This window comes from Oncorhynchus tshawytscha, linkage group LG09 (genome assembly GCF_018296145.1).
Source record: "Oncorhynchus tshawytscha isolate Ot180627B linkage group LG09, Otsh_v2.0, whole genome shotgun sequence".
NCBI classification, from domain to species: Eukaryota; Metazoa; Chordata; class Actinopteri; order Salmoniformes; family Salmonidae; genus Oncorhynchus; species Oncorhynchus tshawytscha.
This window is the reverse complement of record NC_056437.1, coordinates 39398628-39415950: the sequence shown is the minus strand read 5'-3', so window position 1 is coordinate 39415950 and position 17323 is coordinate 39398628. Positions and strand designations below refer to the sequence as shown.

The 17323-nt window shown below is 42.2% G+C and overlaps 2 protein-coding genes across 6 annotated transcripts in view; one reads left to right on the top strand and one right to left on the bottom strand.

Moving 5' to 3' along the window:
* ttc3 (tetratricopeptide repeat domain 3) overlaps nt 1–1942 on the top strand; it is a 31304-nt gene extending 29362 nt beyond the window's left edge. For all 4 annotated transcript variants that reach the window (XM_024431915.2, XM_024431914.2, XM_024431917.2 and 1 more), the window contains one exon: nt 135–1942. In XM_024431915.2, the coding sequence (XP_024287683.1) occupies nt 135–263 (129 nt within the window). In that variant the 3' untranslated portion in view covers nt 264–1942. The remainder of the gene's footprint in view (nt 1–134) is intronic.
* A 4109-nt stretch (nt 1943–6051) lies between these two features.
* On the bottom strand, nt 6052–17045 carry vps26c (VPS26 endosomal protein sorting factor C). 2 transcript variants are annotated; one of them, XM_024431913.2, is made up of 8 exons: nt 16904–17045; nt 13539–13682; nt 13200–13349; nt 12032–12112; nt 11657–11731; nt 8535–8685; nt 6745–6897; nt 6052–6653 (listed from the first exon to the last, which is right to left on the bottom strand). In XM_024431913.2, the coding sequence occupies exons 2-8, from the start codon at nt 13611–13613 to the stop codon at nt 6571–6573; spliced, it is 768 nt and encodes a 255-aa protein (XP_024287681.1). In that variant the 5' UTR covers nt 13614–13682; nt 16904–17045; the 3' UTR covers nt 6052–6570. The 2 variants fall into 2 exon arrangements, with proteins under 2 accessions (XP_024287681.1, XP_024287680.1); XM_024431912.2 differs by having other exon boundaries at nt 16796–17013.
* Nucleotides 17046–17323: the final 278 nt, after the last annotated feature.

The following is a 17323-nucleotide window of genomic DNA, read 5'->3' as shown; positions in this document are numbered from 1 at the left end:
TTTATCTATGGCCCTGTGGTTATTTAGGGCAAGTAGAACACAGAAACTGGGAATTCCTGTTCTAGCATTTGGGATTGGTTTGACAGTCAGTCATTTTCTACCACTTATCTTTTCCTCTCCCCTTCTCCCTCTAGTGTATTAAGTCGTGGCTGAAGGAGCAGAGCACCTGTCCCACCTGCAGAGAGCACGCTCTCCTGCCTGAGGATTTCCCTCTGCTACCTGGCAGAATACGCAGGGGCCACACGCCCGCTGCTTTCTCTTAAACACCCCCAGCTACCAACCCCCTTATGCCTGAATTCTAAACACAGATTGATTCCCAGTATATGTTCAACTGCTCAATTTCTGTCAATGTGGTGATAAAGAAATTGGACGAGAGTCAAGTGCGATGGACCAGTTATCGAGCGATCTCCTTACTATGATTATATTGGTTTATACTCCATCATGCAATGAATGTTGAGCTTTTTATTTTGCGTCTATCGTATGTGCCATTATATTGTTTAGACTTTTTACTTAAGCAATTTTTTTTGTAGTAGACAACGTTTGTGTTAAATATGTTCATAACCATTAATCACAGCGTTGTCATTAGACACATGTTTGAGTAAGGAGTGGTTTAGTTGGGCCCGGTGTACTTTAAGTGTGGTTATGGGTTGAGCTAATTCTGAAAGTCTTAAGATTCTTGTGCCTGGTGTAATAAAGTTTGATTGCCAGTTACTTTGTTTGAGAAGTTGGAACTGGAGGAAAGAACCAACTGCAATTTAAAAAATATTTACCACATTTTTGTATAGTTAATTAAAATCTGTCAATCTTAAAATGAAGAGTTAATCAGACTTCTTCATACAAGTTCTATGCTGTTGAAAGCAGTCAGCTGTAGCCTGAAGGATTTTCCTGACAACTGCTGTCATCTGTTGGAATCTCAGGAAAAAACCTGTTTTTAACCGAACTCATGGCTTTCAGTTTGTTTTCAACGAGACCCCTACAACTGTTCCCTATCAGATAAAAAGCATGTGATTCCTTCTTTTAATAGAATGACGGGTACACTGTGTGTATGTGTATATACACAGAAGTATGTGGAGACTCTTTCAAATTAGTGGATTTGGTTTCAGCTACACCCGTTGCTCACAGGTGATTTAAAATTGAGCACACAGCCATTGCAATCTCCATAGACACATTGGCAGTAGAATGGCCTTACTGAAGAGCTCAGTGACTATACATTTTTTTTTAATGCAACCATTTACTTAGCTATTCAAGTCAATTAAGAACAAATACTTATTTACAATGACGGCCTGAGGGCACATGGTCTCTAGTAGGCTTAAATTGAAGATGTGACCAATGGGAGTGGCAATATCGTTATTATCCTGAGTAATTGCCATCCAAATTGTCAGACCCCGGTGGCTTGTCATTGTTGATAAACAATACTTTTTTTCATCTCTTCCACACTGACTTTACAGAATTCAAAAGTACAATTATTGTCTTTCATAAATTGATCCGATGTGTACTGTCAGTGTTTGTTCCTGGCATGTCATCCCTAAGTTTGCTTATCTTGCCAATGAAAATCCTTAAAGAATTTTGCAATATCAGTGGGCTTTGATGAATGACCCATCTGATTCTATGACTGAAGGAGCAGCAGAGTTGGCTTTTTTTAAACCAAATTTTCATTTAAGGTGCCCCAAAGCTTTTTACTATCATTCTTTACATAATTTCTTTGACTCATAGTGTAGTTTCCTTTTAGTTTTGTCACATGATTTCTTAATTTGCAGTAGATCTGCCAATCAGTTGGGCTGCCAGACTTAATTGTTATACCTTTTTCCTCATCCCTCTCAATACAATTTTTCAATTCCTCATCAATCCAAGGGGATTTAACAGTTTTAATCATTTTCTTAATGGGTGTATGCTTATTAGTAACTGGAATAAGTAGTTTAGTTTAATAAATGTGTCAAGTACAGCGTCTGATTTCTCATTACACACCACAGACCAGTAAATATTCTTTACATCAACATATGAATCACTACAAAATTTCTTGTTTGACCTCTTATACACTATATTAGGCCCAACCTTTGGCACTTTAGTTTTCCTAGATATGGCTATTATATTTTGATCACTACATCCTATGGATTTGGATACTGCTCTAAAGAAAATATCTGCAGTGTTAAAGATGTGATCAATACATGTCGATGATTTAATTCCTGTGCTGTTTGTAACTACCCTGGTAGGTTGACAACCTGAACCAGGTTGCAGGCACTAGTTAAGTTTTTTTCCTGAGTGGACAGCTTGATGATAACCGGTCAATATTTCAATCACCCAGAAAATATACTTCTCTGTTGATATCACATACATTATCAAGTATTTCAAACATATTATCCAGGTACTGACTGTTAGCACTTGGTCTATAGCAGCTTCCCTCAAGAATGGGCTTTAGGTGAGGCAGATGAACCTGTAGCCATATTTCTTCAACAGTATTTAACAGATCTTCTCTAAGCTTTGCAGGAATGTGGTTCTGAATATAGACTGCAACACCACCTGCGTTTACATTTGTCTTTTCGGTAGATGTTATAACCATGAATTGCTACCACTGTATCATCAAAGGTATTATCTAAGGGAGTTTCAGAGATGAATGTGAATGTCCTGTGTTACAAGCAAGTTACTCACTTCATGGACCTTGTTTCTTAGGCTACATATTTTAATATGGGCTGTTTTTTGCACTTTTCTGGGTTCCTTGATCGTTTTTAATGCTTTACTGGGAAGCTTATCAGAGGTAGACTTACTCATTATTTTCATGGAGCTTATAGTGCAGGGTGAGCTTCATAAAGTTATCTTCCTACTATTCCACACCGCCTCAGTGTAACTCTGGTTTGTAGGCTAATGATTACGGCTTGCAACAGATGCCCCCCTAATTGCCCTGAATACATTAAGTTACTTACATTGTGTTTGCCAGTGCCCCTAAAATCAGCATTATGACAACTCTTTGTCACAATAGTAGGGATTAGCTTAGCTGGTCTTGGATCATTATTCCTCCTCCAAACTTTAGTTGGCATTGCATTAGGGCAGGTAGCGTTCACCTGGCATCTACAAACCCAGATTCGTCCGTCCGTCGGACTACCATCACTCCAGAGAACACGTTTCCACTGCTCCGGTGTCCAATTGCAGCAAGTTTTAAGCCACTCAAGCTGACACTGTGCATGGTGATCTTAGCCTTGTGTGCGGCTCCTCGGCCACAGAACCTATTTCATGAAGCTCCCGACGAACAGTTCTTGTGCTGACATTGCTTCCAGAGGCAGTTTGGAACTCAGTATTGAGTGTTGCAAGTGAAGACATTACTTTTACACACTATGCGCTTCAGCGGTCCCATTCTGTGAGCTTGTGCAGCCTACCACTTCGCTTCAACAGTTATTTCTACTAGACGTTTCCACTTCACAATAACAGCACTTAGTTGACCAGAGCAACTCTAGCAGGGCAGAAATTTGCCAAACTAACTTGTTGGAAAGGTGGAATCCTGTAATGGTGTCACAATGAATTGGGGCGACAGGTAGCCTAGAGGTTAGCGCGTTGGGCCTTTAACAGAACAGTTGTTAGATCGAATCCTTACAGTGACAAGGTAAACATCTGTAGTTCTGCCCCTGAACAAAAGGCACTGCTCCTAGGCTGTTGGAGGGAAGTCATTCCTCTACCCAATAATAGTAAAGCCACCTTTACTGACTCAAATAGCTGACCAATCAGCCTGTACAAACCCTTAGTAAACTTCTGGAAAAAATTGTGTTTGACCAGATACAATGCTATTTTACAGTAAACAAATTGACAACAGAATTTCAGCTTGCTTATAGGGAAGGACACTCAACAAGCACTTACACAAAGAATTCCCCAGGGTACCCGTTTAGGCCCCTTGCTTTAAAAAAAAAGACGATTTTTTACTAACGACATGCCACTGACTTTGAGTAAAGCCATTGTGTCTATGTATGTGGATGACCCAACATTATACACGTCAGCTAATACAGCGACTGAAATTACTGCAACACTCAACAAAGTGCTGCAGTTAGTTTCAGAGTGGGTGGCAAGGAATAAGCTAGCCCTAAATATTTCTAAAACTAAAAGCATTGTATTTGGAACAAAACACTCACTAAACCCTAAACCTCAACTAAATCTTGTAATAAATCATGTGGAAATTGAGCAAGTTGAGATGACTAAACCTCTTGGAGTAACACAAGATTGTAAACTCATAGTCAAAACATATTGATGCAGTAGTAGCTAAGATGGGTAGAAGTCTGTTTATAATAAATCGATGCTCTGCCTTAACACTATCAACAAGGCATGTCCTACAGGCCCTAGTTTTGTCGCACCTTGACTACTGTTCAGTCGTGTGGTCAGATGCCACAAAAAAGGACTTAGGAAAATTGCAATTGGCTCAGAACAGGGCAGCACGGCTGGCTAATATTAATAATATGCATGCCAATCTCTCCTAGCTGAAAGTGGAGGAGAGATTGACTTCATCACTAGTATTTATGAGAGGTATTGACATGTTGCATGCACCGATCTGTCTGTCTATACTACTGGCACACTGGTCAGAGACCCATCCATACCCCACAAAACATGCCACAAGAGGTCTCTTCACAGTCCCCAAGTCCAGAACAGACTATGGGAGGCACACAGTACTACATAGAATTCCATGTAGTCATGGCTCTATTCCACATCAAGTAACAGATGCAAGCAGTAAAATTAGATTAAAAAAAAAAAACAGATTAAAAAAAACACCTTATGGAACAACGGGGACTGTGAAGCAACACAAACATTGGCACAGACACATGCATACACACACACGATAACATACACACTATACGCACATATGGATTTAGTACTGTAGATATGTGGTAGTGGTGGAGTAGGGGCCTGAGGACACACAGTGTGTTGTGAAATCTGTGAATGTATTGTAATGTTTTTAAAATGGTATAAACTGCCTTAATTTTGCTGGACCCCAGGAAGAGTAGCTGATGCTTTGGAAGAAGCTAATGGGGATCCATAATAAATACAAATACAAATGGTCTGGGGCTGTTTTTCATGTTTCAGGCTAGGCCCTTTAGTTCCAGGGAAATCTTAATGTTACAGCATACTATGACATTCTAGATAATTCTGTGCTGCCAACATTTTGGGGGAAGGCCCTTGCATGACCATGCCCCTGTGCACAAAGTGAGGTCCATACAGAAATGGTTTGTCCATCGGTGTGGAAGAATTTGATTGGCCTGGGGTGAATTGGAATGCTGACTGCGAACCAGGCCTAATCGCCCAACATCCCGAATGCTCTTGTGGCTGAATGGAAGCAAGTCCAAACATCTAGTGGAAAGCCTTCCCAGAAGAGTGGAGGCTGCTATAGCAACAAAGGGGGACCAACTCCATATTAATGCCCATGATTTTGGAATGAGATGTTCGAGTAGGTGTCCACTTAGTGTGTTGTGGAATGTATTGTAAAGTTAAAATTGTATAACTGCCTTAATTTAGCCGGACCCTAAGAACAGTAGCTGATGCCTTGACAGCAGCTAAATGGGGATCCATAATAAATACAAATGAATATACTTTTGGTCATGTGTATGACTTAGTTCTGGGTTAACAGAGATTAAAATAATGTAATTTGGTCAGATGCATTTGTTTGTAGTCTGTCCACAAGAGAGTAGGCATCACTCAACTGAAGGTCCAAAGCATTGTTTCCTGTGTTGTCTGCAAAAACATTTCTGTGAGTTGTGTGATGCAAGTAGCTACTTTTTATTTACCAAGATGGGAGTTTCCTCCAGATGCATCAGGTCCTTAGCCCAGCATTAAAATCTGTTATTTAAGGCTTACGTTGAAAGTGAATTTCATCTGATGTTGGGACATTACGTCCGAGTCCTGGGTGGGGGGTACAGTATATCAGAAAGCCGGATCATTACTTTTAGCCAGCCATCTCTGATCTTATGGTTTGGGAATATGGATTCAGTCTAAAATGTGTCAATCTTTACTGAAGCTGCTTAACTCCTTGAGCAAGGTCTTTGGTGTTAAGCCAATTCACACAATTTACAATGATAACATAACTGGAATGTTAAATAGCATTTAATAACACGGTTGATTTTGAATACCTTGTTAGTTTGAAAGGCCTCCATTTAGAATGTTCTTTGGGCTACATTTTGACAGTGCCAACATTCAGTTAGAAATTGACCACATTACTGCTAATGATGGGCAATGTCTCCCCAAAAGACTTCTGAAATGCAACAATGCGGCTTCAACGATATCATGAATTGATACACAATTATGTTACTTGATCCATTTTGACATTTGCACTATTATATTGAATGGTAGCCCACAATCTTGAACATCCTCTGCTTTTTCAGTCTTTTTTTTCTGAACTGGAGACATACATCCATATAACATATGCACTTATAGACTGTCATTCAGAGCAGGGAAGCCCAGCCAACAGATATGGCTGTCTGCCAGGACTTGTAGGCTTGGCTCTCTCTGGACTTTGAGTCCTTGGTCACTTCAGGTCGTTCTTGCCCAGGCATGTCAAAGGCACTATCCTCTGACCATCCTCCATTGTAGTGGAGCTCTGGGCTCTCACGCTCGGCACAGCTTCAGAGGAAAGTTCTCAGTGATCAGATGTTCGTCATGGAGGACAATCACCACATTCACCTCAAACTCTACAGAGGAACAAAGAATCGCATCTGTCAGCCATCGGTAAACCACAAACTGTTGCACTATTCGACTTGTATTTATTACAGGTGAACTCACCGACTTTAAAGTTGATGGTCTCAAGGGTAGGGCAGGTAAAGAGCCTGGGGAAGACCATGTAGATGGGGATGGGGAGGCTGTGGCAGACATCTCCCTCTGCTATCTGGATGTTCTGGATCTCTGTGGCATCTCTGGCATAGCCCTCAGCACAGCCTGGCGCAGATGGAAAAACACACCATTAACTTCTATAGGAGTGGGTAGGGCCCTGTTTAGACACTAATCTGGATTGGTGAAAGCAAAGTAATGGGAATCTTACTTTCATTCAATCACGTACAGTTCCGATGAACGATACCCTCAAAGGAAGCATTGTTACAGTATTCTACCAGGGCCTGCCCTCTAAATATACCGAACAAAAATATAAAAACGCAACATGTAAAGTGTAGGTTCCATGTTTCATGAGCTGAAATAAAAAAAATCCCAGAAATGTTCCATACGCACAAAAAGCTTCTCAAATTGTGTACACAACCCTGTTAGCGAGCAATTCTCATTTTCAAAGATAACCCATCCACCTGACAGGGGTGTCATATGAAGATGATTAAACAGCATGATCATTACACAAGTGCACCTTGTGCTGGGGACAATAAAAGGACACTAAAATGTTCAGTTGTCTCACAATACAATGCCACAGATGTCTCAAGTTGAGGGAGTGTGCAATTGGCATGCTGATTGCAGGAATGTCCACCTGTTGCCAGAGAATTGAATGTAATTTCTCTAACATGAGACACCTCGAAAGTAATTTTAGATTATTTGGCAATACATTCAACTGGCCTTACAACCAAAGACCATGTATAATCACGCCAGTCAAAGACCTCCATATCCAGCTTCTTCACCTGCAGGATCGTCTGAAACCAGCCACCCGGGACAGCTGATGAAACTGTGGGTTTGCACAACCAAATAATTTCTGCACAAACTGTCAGAAAATGTTTCAGGGAAGCACATCTGCGTGCTTGTCACCCTTACCATGGTCTTGACCTGACTGCAGTGGGCAAATGCTCACTTTCATTGGCCCCTGGCATGCTGGAGAAGTGTGCTCTTCACAGATGAATCCGGTTTCAGCTGTACTGGGAAAATGGCAGACAGAGTGTATGGTGTGGGCGAGTGGTTTGCTGATGTCAACATTGTGAACAGAGTGCCCCATGGTGAAGGGGGGGTTTATGGTATGGGCAGGCATACGCTACGGACAATGACCAAAAATGTATTTCATCAACGGCAATTTGAACGCACAGATATACCATAACGAGATCCTTAGGCCCATTGTCGTGCTACTCATCCACCACCACCTCATGTTTCAGCATGATAATGCACGGGCCATGTCGCAAGGATCTGTACACAATTCCTGGAAGCAGAAAATGTCCCTGTTCTTCCATGGCCTGCATACTCACCAGACATGTCACCCATTGAGCACGTTTGGGATGCTCTGGATCGACGTACATGTTCCAGTTCCCACCATTATCCAGCAACTTCACGCAGCCATCGAAGAGTAGTGGGACAACATTCCACAGGCCACAATTAACAGCCTGATCATCTCTATGAGAAGGAGCTGTGTCGCACTGCATGAGGCAAATGGTGGTCACACCAGATACTGACTTGTTTTCTGATCCACGCCCCTACTTTTAAAAAAAGGTATGTGACCAATAGATGTATATCTGTAGATTAGGGCCTAATGAATTTATTTCAATTGTATGATATCCTTATATGAACTGCAACTTAGTAAAATATTTAATTGCTGCATGTTGTGTTTATATTTTTGTTCAGTGTAGATGGGCTACAGTAAGTAACGCCAGACTCACCGCAGGTCTCTACGCGGACCAGCTGTAGCTCGATGCTCTTGATGGCCACATCAGAGCTCTCCACCACCAGTTCTCCAGTCAGGGGCTTAGTGATCACACAGTTGGTGGCATCCAGGTGGCCCCGGATCAGGAACTTGGGCAGCAAACTCCTCTGAGGGAGATGGTGAGTAATACAAAGATGGGATGATGTTAACGGTCTGAACATTCCCGCTACGGTGTCTGCTGGTTTCCCTCAAATAATTTTGATCAATGATGGAGTAGACCGATTAAGACCCAGGAAACCAACATCTAGAATGCCAAAAGGTACACTATACAGTTGAAGTCATAAGTTTACATACACTTAGGTTGGAGTCATTAAAACTATTTTTCCAACCACTCCACAAATTTCTGGTTAACAAACTATAGTTTTGGCAAGTCGGTCAGGACATTATTTTGTGCATGACACAAGTAATTTTTTCAACAATTGTTTACAGAGATTCTCACTTAAAATTCACTGTATCACAATTCCAGTGAGTTAGAAGCTTACATACACTAAGTTGAGTGTGCCTTGAAGCAGCTTAGAAAATTCTAGAAAATCATGTCATGGCTTGAGAAGCTTCTGATAGGCTAAGGTAGATGTATTTCAAGGCCTACCTTCAAACTCAGTGCCTCTTTGCTTGACATCATGGGAAAATCAAAAGAAATCAGCCAAGACCTCAGAAAAAACATTGTAGACCTCCACAAGTCTGGTTCATCCTTGGGAGCAATTTCCAAATGCCTGAAGGTACCACATTCATCTGTACAAACAATAGTACACAAGTATAAACACCATGGGACCACGCAGCCATCATACCGCTCAGGAAGGAGACGCATTCTGTCTCCTAGAGATGAACGTACTGTGGTGCGAAAAGTGGAAATCAATCCCAGAACAACAGCAAAGGACCTTGTGAAGATGCTGGAGGAAACGGGTACAAAAGTATCTATATCCACAGTAAAACAAGTCCTGTATCGACATAACCTGAAAGGCCGCTCAGCAAGGAAGAAGCCACTGCTCCAAAACCGCCATAAAAAAGCCAGACTACGGTTTGCAACTGCACGTAGGGACAAAGATCATACTTTTTGGAGAAATGTCCTCTGGTCTGATGAAACAAAAATAGAACCGTTTGGCCATAATGACCAATGTTATGTTTGGAGGAAAAGGGGGATGCTTGCAAGCTGAAGAACACCATCCCAAACGTGAAGCACGGGGGTGGCAGCATCATGTTGTGGGGGTGCTTTGCTGCAGGAGGGACTGGTGCACTTCATAAAAAAGATGGCGTCATGAGGCAGGACAATTATGTGGATATATTGAAGAAACATCTCACGACATCAGTCAAGAAGTTAAAGCTTGGTCGCAAATGGGTCTTCCAAATGGACAATGACCCCAAGCATACTTCCAAAGTTGTGGAAAAATGGCTTAAGGACAACAAAGTCATGGTATTGGAGTGGCCATCATAAAGCCCTGACCTCAGTCCTATAGACAATTTGTGGGCAGAACTGAAAAAGAGTGTGCGAGCAAGGAGGCCTACAAACCTGACTCAGTTACACCAGCTCTGTAAGGAGGAATGGGCCAAAATTCACCCAACTTATTGTGGGAAGCTTGTGGAAGGCTACCCAAAACATTTGACTCAAGTTTAAATTGTTTAAGGCAATGCTACCAAATACTGCATGTAAACTTCTGACCCACTGGGAATGTAATGAAAGAAATAAAAGCTGAAATAAATTATTTTCTCCTCTATTATTCTGACATTTCACATTCTTAAAATAAAGTGATCCCAACTGACCTAAGACATGGCATTTTTACTAGGACTAAAGGTCAGGAATTGTGAAAAAACTGAGTTTAAATGTATTTGGCTAAGGTGTATGTAAACTTCCGACTTCAACAGTATATATACACAAAAGTATGTGGACGCCCCTTCAAATTAGTGGATTCAGTTATTTCAGCCATACCTGTTGCTGACAGGTGTATAACATCGAGCACACAGCCATGCAATCTCCACAGACAAACATTAGCAGTAGAATGGCCTTACTGAAGAGCTCAGTGACTTTCAACATGGCACCTTCATAGGATGCCATCTTTCCAACAAGTCAGTTCGTCAAATTTCTGCCCTGCTTAGACCTGCCCTGGTCAACTGTAAGTGTTGTTTTTGTGTAGTGGAAACGTCTAGCAGCAACAACGGCTCAGCCGCGAAGTGGTAGGCCACAAGCTCACAGAACGGGACTGCTGAGTACTGAAGCATGTAAAAATATGTCCTTGGTTGCAACACTCACTACTAGCGTGTTCCAAACTTCCTCTGGAAGCAACGTCAGCACAATAACTGTTTGTAGGCAGCTTCATGAAATGGGTTTCCATGGCCAAGCAGCCGCACACAAGCCTAAGATCATCACGCACAATGCCAAGTGTCAGCTGTAGTGATGTAAAGCTCTCTTCCATTGGCAGTAGAAGCGCATTCTCTGGAGTGATGAATCACGCATTCCCATCTGGCAGTCCGACAGACAAATCTGGGTTCGGCAGATGCCACGAGAACGCTACCTGCCCGAATGCATAATGCCAACTGTAAAGTTTGGTGGAGGAGGAATAATGGTTCGGGCTAGGCCCCTTAATTCCAGTGAAGGGAAATCGTAACTCAACAGCAAACAATGACATTCTAGAGGATTCTGTGCTTCCAACTTTCTGGCAACAGTTTGGGGAAGGCCCTTTCCTGTATCAGCATGACAATGCCCCCATGCACAAAGAAAGGTTCATACAGAAATGGTTTGTTGAGATCAGTGTGGAAGAACTTGACTGGCCTGCACAGAGACCTGAACTCAACCCATCGAACACCTTTGGGATGAATTGGAATTGTGAGTCAGGCCTCACCAATGCTTGTGGCTGAATGGAAGCAAGTCCCCGCAGCAATGTTCCAACATCGAGTGGAAAGCCTTCCCAGAAGAGTGTAGGCTGTTATAGCAGCAAAGGGGACCAACTCCATATTAATGCCCATGATTTTGGAATGAGATGGTCGACAAGTAGGTGTCCACATACTTTTGGTCATGTAGTGTAGATGAAATGTAATTTAACATTTTGTAGGTGTTTGGTCATATTCCCAACAGGTCTGCTGTACCTCGCGGACATTCTGCAGGGTCTCTGGCGTGATGGTGAAGTCTACCGGGGTGGGTTGCAGCTTGGCTTTCTGTGGCTGAGAGAAGAGAAAATGGACAGTCTAACCATGAGCAAATGGTCTGCATGGCCCCAGAGAAGGAACAGTCCCCTAGTAATCATGTATGATGTCATTGTGTAACTATAGATTACAACATCACTTCACTTGTAACTTCATCTATATTGAAGAAAATTATGAGAAACTACAGGCCTGTTTCTTACTGTAGCTACATGAAACTTAAAATCAAGCAACGTCAGATCATGTTATGGTGGTGTTTTTGTATGGTATTCTCAGAAGAGATTAGATATTGGTCTGAGTCAGGATGATGGTTGATCTCACCAGACAGTGCACCATGAATTCACAGGTCTTGCTCAGGTCTTTGGCCAACAAGGAGCGCTTCATGTCACAACGGAGGGTGTACTGAGAAAATAAACACCATACAATGATTAACATTAGTAACGCTTAGTAAAGGCTTTTGTGGATACAAATCATTTTCCCACACATGATATTGTCAGGAGAAACAGGCATATATGATTGTTAAAAGCCTGCCTTAAAATAAAGCTGGATACCTTTTCCAGTGGTAGAATTGAGACTGATAAGTCACCCCCCCCATGAGGTTCCTCATCAGTACTATCTGAAGTTTAGGTCTAATATTAGATGCAGTACAGAGCCTCCCCTCTGTCCTTCGAATGCCTCGCTTATTCTGGAAAGCAATAAAAAATACCTAATCTACTAGATCGTACTGTTTCAGAAGACATAGCTTTTCAAGGGTAAACATTCTTATTGGACAAAAACAAAGCCTATTAGAGAATTTTTCTCCAAAGGTTTAATGCTCAAGCGTTACACTATTGAAATGTTGGTCTACACCTCATTGATTTTGCAGACAACAGAACAAACATCTAGATCCTTTCTGAAGCTTGACTGATTCAGGGGACAAAAAAAAACTCCAGTTTGAGAGTAAAAATGCCTCGGCTTATTTTTACTCCAGGAAAATGTAAGATTGCTGAACTTGACCTTTCAGCATCTGCTAATAACATTATTTCATTGCTTAGGCCTATACATCTGCAGTGATGAAAACATGTTTTTTTAAGCAAACATTTAGTCTTCCTTGTATTTTTTTTGTTGCAGTTTCCTTGAGACAACGACTGGAAGACAGGGAATGTCAATCTGTGCCACTGTCTCTATAATTACACCTCATTAGCGTCAGAGAGGTTTACAATCACAGTTGTTTTTGTATTTCTCCAGATGACATGATAATAAAAGGGATCTTTTAAATTGTCATTAGAAATAGCATGGGCACTGCGTCAGCTGAAGCAGGTCTGACCCAAAGATGGCAGACAAAATGCATACACAATCAATTTTGGACACTGAAATATCTGCTTTGGGAGGTATAGTATGGTTCCCTGGCTGGTCCTTGTCTGACATGAAGAATATAGGTCATAGTCTGAAAACACAGAAGACAGCCATTTGCAAAGTGCAGGGCAGGCCCCAGCTCTGTGGTCATTACCTGAATGTTGACGAAAACGCCATGGTAGGTCTCATACAGCACTTTGTTGCCCTTTGTGTGCAGGGGGAACTCAAAGGGAATCTCTGTCTTGCCTCCAGGCACCTTGCCTTGCTTTACCACTTCAATGTTGCTCGTGATAAGTTGAATGGGCTGTTACAGAAAGAGGGGAGAGATCAATCTGTGACATCAGAGCCATTGATATACAGAATTAGGTAAGGTATCTATGCTCCATGTTGGCACTAAACAGTCCATGACAACAACAACATAATCTAATCATGTGAAAGAGGCAGTTCAATGTGTGGTGATCCTTGGGCTTGGGGAATACCGTTGGACTCTCACCTTAACAGAGTTGTAGAAGGCCTCAAAGACTCCCACACTCTTGGAGCTAAGCTGTAGGTTGACAATTCCCTCCATGGTGAGAGTGATGCCCTGGTGCTGGACCGCCTCCTTACTAACTATCGCCACAACACCGGCAAGGACCTCCTGACATAATAAACCGGAAATTATATTACAAATATGAAATGCAAAAAGTATCACACTCTTGGTGTTTAGGATGTTCATAAAGCGGTACTATGACCAGAGGGTTTGGTGAAAAGATACACATAACTGACAAAATAAAGGAAACACCAGCAAAGTGTCTTAAGCCACCAGAACAGCTTCAGTGCAAGTTGGCATTTTTCTCTACAAGTGTCTGGAACACTATTGGAGGGATGCGATACCATTCTTCCACAAGACATTCCATCAATTGGTGTTTTGTTGATGGAAAACACTGTCTCTGGCTTCGCTCCAGAATCTCCCATAAGTGTTCAATTGGGTTGAGACGACACACACACACAATGATGAGATGTTAATTGCGTAATTAACTTAGGTACCACAACTGTTTGGAAGCACCTGCTTTCAATATACTTTCTTTCCCTCTTTTACTCAAGTGTTTCCTTTATTTTGGCAGTTACTTGTATGTCATCATCCGCGATATGCAACTTTTCAGAGGGAAGTTAGGAACCAATATACAGCAACTTGCCCAAGCCCCCCCCATTTCTCCTTCACCCAAATCCAGAGCTGATGTTCTGAAAGAGCCGCAAAATCTGGACCCCTACAAATCAGCTGGGCTAGACAATCTGGACCCACTCTTTCAAAAAATTATCCGGCACAATTGTTGCAACCTCTATTACTAGCCTGTTCAACCTCTCTTTCGTATCGTCTGAGATTCCCAAAGATTGGAAAGCTGCCACGATCATCCCCCTCTTCAAAGGGGGAGACACTCTAGACACAAACTGTTACAGACCTATATCTATTCTACCCTGCCTTTCTAAGGTATTCGAAAGCCAAGTTAACAGATCACCACCATTTCGAATCCCACCGTACCTTCTCCGCTAAGCAATCTGGTTTCCGAGCTGGTCATGGGTGCACCTCAGCTACGCTCAAGGTCCTAAACGATATCATAACCGCCATCGATAAAAGACAATACTGTACAGCCGTACTCATCGACCTGGCCAAGGCTTTCGACTCTGTCAATCACCACATTCTTATCGGCAGACTCAACAGCCTTGGTTTCTCAAATGACTGCCTTGCCTGGTTCACCAACTACTTCTCAGACAGAGTTCAGTGTGTCAAATCGGAGGGCCTGTTGTCCGGACATCTGGCAGTCTCTATTGGGGTGCCACAGGGTTCAATTCTCCGGCCGACTCTATTCTCTGTATACATCAATGAAGTTGCTCCGTCTGGTGATTCTCTGATCCACCTCTACGCAGACAACACCATTCTGTATACTTCTGGCCCTTCTTTGGACACTGTGTTAACTGACCTCCAGACGAGCTTCAATGCCATACAACTCTCCTTCTGTGGCCTCCAACTGCTCTTAAACACAAGTAAAACTAAATGCATGCTCTTCAACCGATCGCTGCCCGCACCTGCCGTCCTCCCTTGTCTTACCTCATTTGCACACACTGCATATACTTTTTTTCTACTGTATTGACTGTATGTTTGTTTATTCCATGTGTAACTCTGTGTTGTTGTGTGTCAATCTGCTGTGCTTTATCTTGGCCAGGTCACAGTTGTAAATGAGAACTTGTTCTCAACTAGCCTACCTGGTTAAATAAATCAAAAATAAAGACTGTAAACTCTCCTTCCAGACTCATATTAAGCACCTCCAATCCAAAATTAAATCTAGAATTGGCTTCCTATTTCACAATCTTAATTAAATCTAGAATCAGCTTCCTATTTCATGCTGCCAAACATAAATTCATAAAACTGACTACTCTACCGATCCTTGACTTCGGCGATGTCATTTACAAAATAGCCTCCAATAGTCTACTCAGCAAATTGGATGCAGTCTATCACAGTGCCATCGGTTTCGTCACCAAAGCCCCATATACTACCCACCACTGCGACCTGTATGCTGTCGTTGGCTGGCTTCGCTTCATAATCGTCGCCAAACCCCCTGGCTCCAGGTCATCGAGAAGTCTTTGCTAGATAAAGCCCCTCCTTATCTCAGCTCACTGGTACCATAGCAGTACCCACCCGTAGCATGCACTCCAGCAGGTATATTTCACTGGTCACCCCCAAAGCCAATTCCTCCTTTGGCCGCCTTTCATTCCAGTTCACTGCTGCCAATGACTGGAATTAATTGCAAAACTCACTGAAGCTGGAGACTCATTTCTCCCTCACTATCTTTAAGCATCAGCTGTCAGAGCAGCTTACAGATCATTGCACCTGTACATAGCCCATCCAATTACCTCATCCCCATATTGTTATTTTCTAGCTCCTTTGCACCCCATTATCTCTACTTGCACATTCATCTTCAGCACATCTATCACTTGTGTTTATTTGCTAAATCGTAATTATTTCACCACTACGGCCTATTTATTGCCTTACCTTCATTTGTACACACTCTATATAGACTACTTTTCTATTGTGTTATTGACTGTACATTCATTTATTCCATGTGTAACTCTGTTATTGTTTGTGTCACACAGCTTTGCATTATCTTGGCCAGGTCGCTGTTGTAAATGAGAACTTGTTCTCAACTGGCCTACCTGGTTAAATAAAAGGTCAAATAAAATAAAAAAAAACTCATGTTCGACAACGCAGGACATCCACTAGAGGGCAGTAGAAACCTTACACGTTGAAGAAATTGATAACTGCTGATCAGTCAAAATAATCATTATCATCTCTTCACCACAAACAAATAAAAGGTTGCTCTGTAGTAAGCAAAACAATCGTTATGCACACGACTTGCCAAGTTGCCAGAGCTACGAAGCACAGCAATTTAACTCAAGGTTAATCTAGCCACTGTATTGTGAAGTTAATGATACAATTGGAGTAAAACAATGGTCAACACGAGCTAGTAACAGAACATGTCGAGGGTAGAAGAGGTTAAAATACGGGTGGTTAAGTACTTATTTCACACTTCACTGTATCACCTGTCACTGATGCACTTGTTCAAGCTATACCATTTGGAATGACTTCTGCTGAGTACGTGAGCTGCTTTATACCCAAACAAGCGTGACACAATGTCATCGCTTCTTACAGTTTGGTAGCATCGATAGTTATACTGTATATCTTACTATGTACATTTCAGGCAAATTGACCCTTACCCCCTCATGATATACTTTATTTGCTCTTTTCAGTCTGATGTCCAAACTAGCACTCATTTTCGACGATTTGGCGGATATCGATCAAAATGTAAAGCAAAGACAATCCACCTTTCTCCTCTTCAGCTGCGATATTTCCTTATACAGGTCATGTGATAAATTGTAGATATGTCATGTGACCAATACGCCGACCTGCTATGTCCGCCTCCCAAATTAAGAGAATTTGGCGAGTTCATATGCTAGTCGGGAACTAGGAAACTCGGAAATGTCTGACTTGCTGATTCGTTGAACGCGTCACGTCTGCGTCACGTGTATAGCTATAACCAGTTAGCAAGTCGGAAATGTCCAAGTTTCCTCCTTCCGACTGGTACGTCAACGCGTCAAGAGTCAGAGCCAGCAGTCTAATCGCATTATTTTTACCCTATCAACCCTCGCGCTGAATCTTAGGTAGCTGCCTGGCTGGAGTGACTCATAATGGGCGTGTCGAGAGAAGTGGGAGGATGGGGAGAAATGGGACAATCAAGATCAGTG

Excerpts from the sequence above, each read along its gene's own strand:
- vps26c (XM_024431912.2), bottom strand. The coding sequence starts at position 16,852 with ATGAGTGCTAGTTTGGACATCAGACTGAAAAGAGCAAATAAAGTATAT. Across the intron at positions 8,686-11,656 it reads CCCTGCAGAATGTCCGCGAG|AGGAGTTTGCTGCCCAAGTT; the intron begins GTACAGCAGACC and ends CATCTCCCTCAG. Across the intron at positions 6,898-8,534 it reads GGTCCGCGTAGAGACCTGCG|GCTGTGCTGAGGGCTATGCC; the intron begins GTGAGTCTGGCG and ends CATCTGCGCCAG.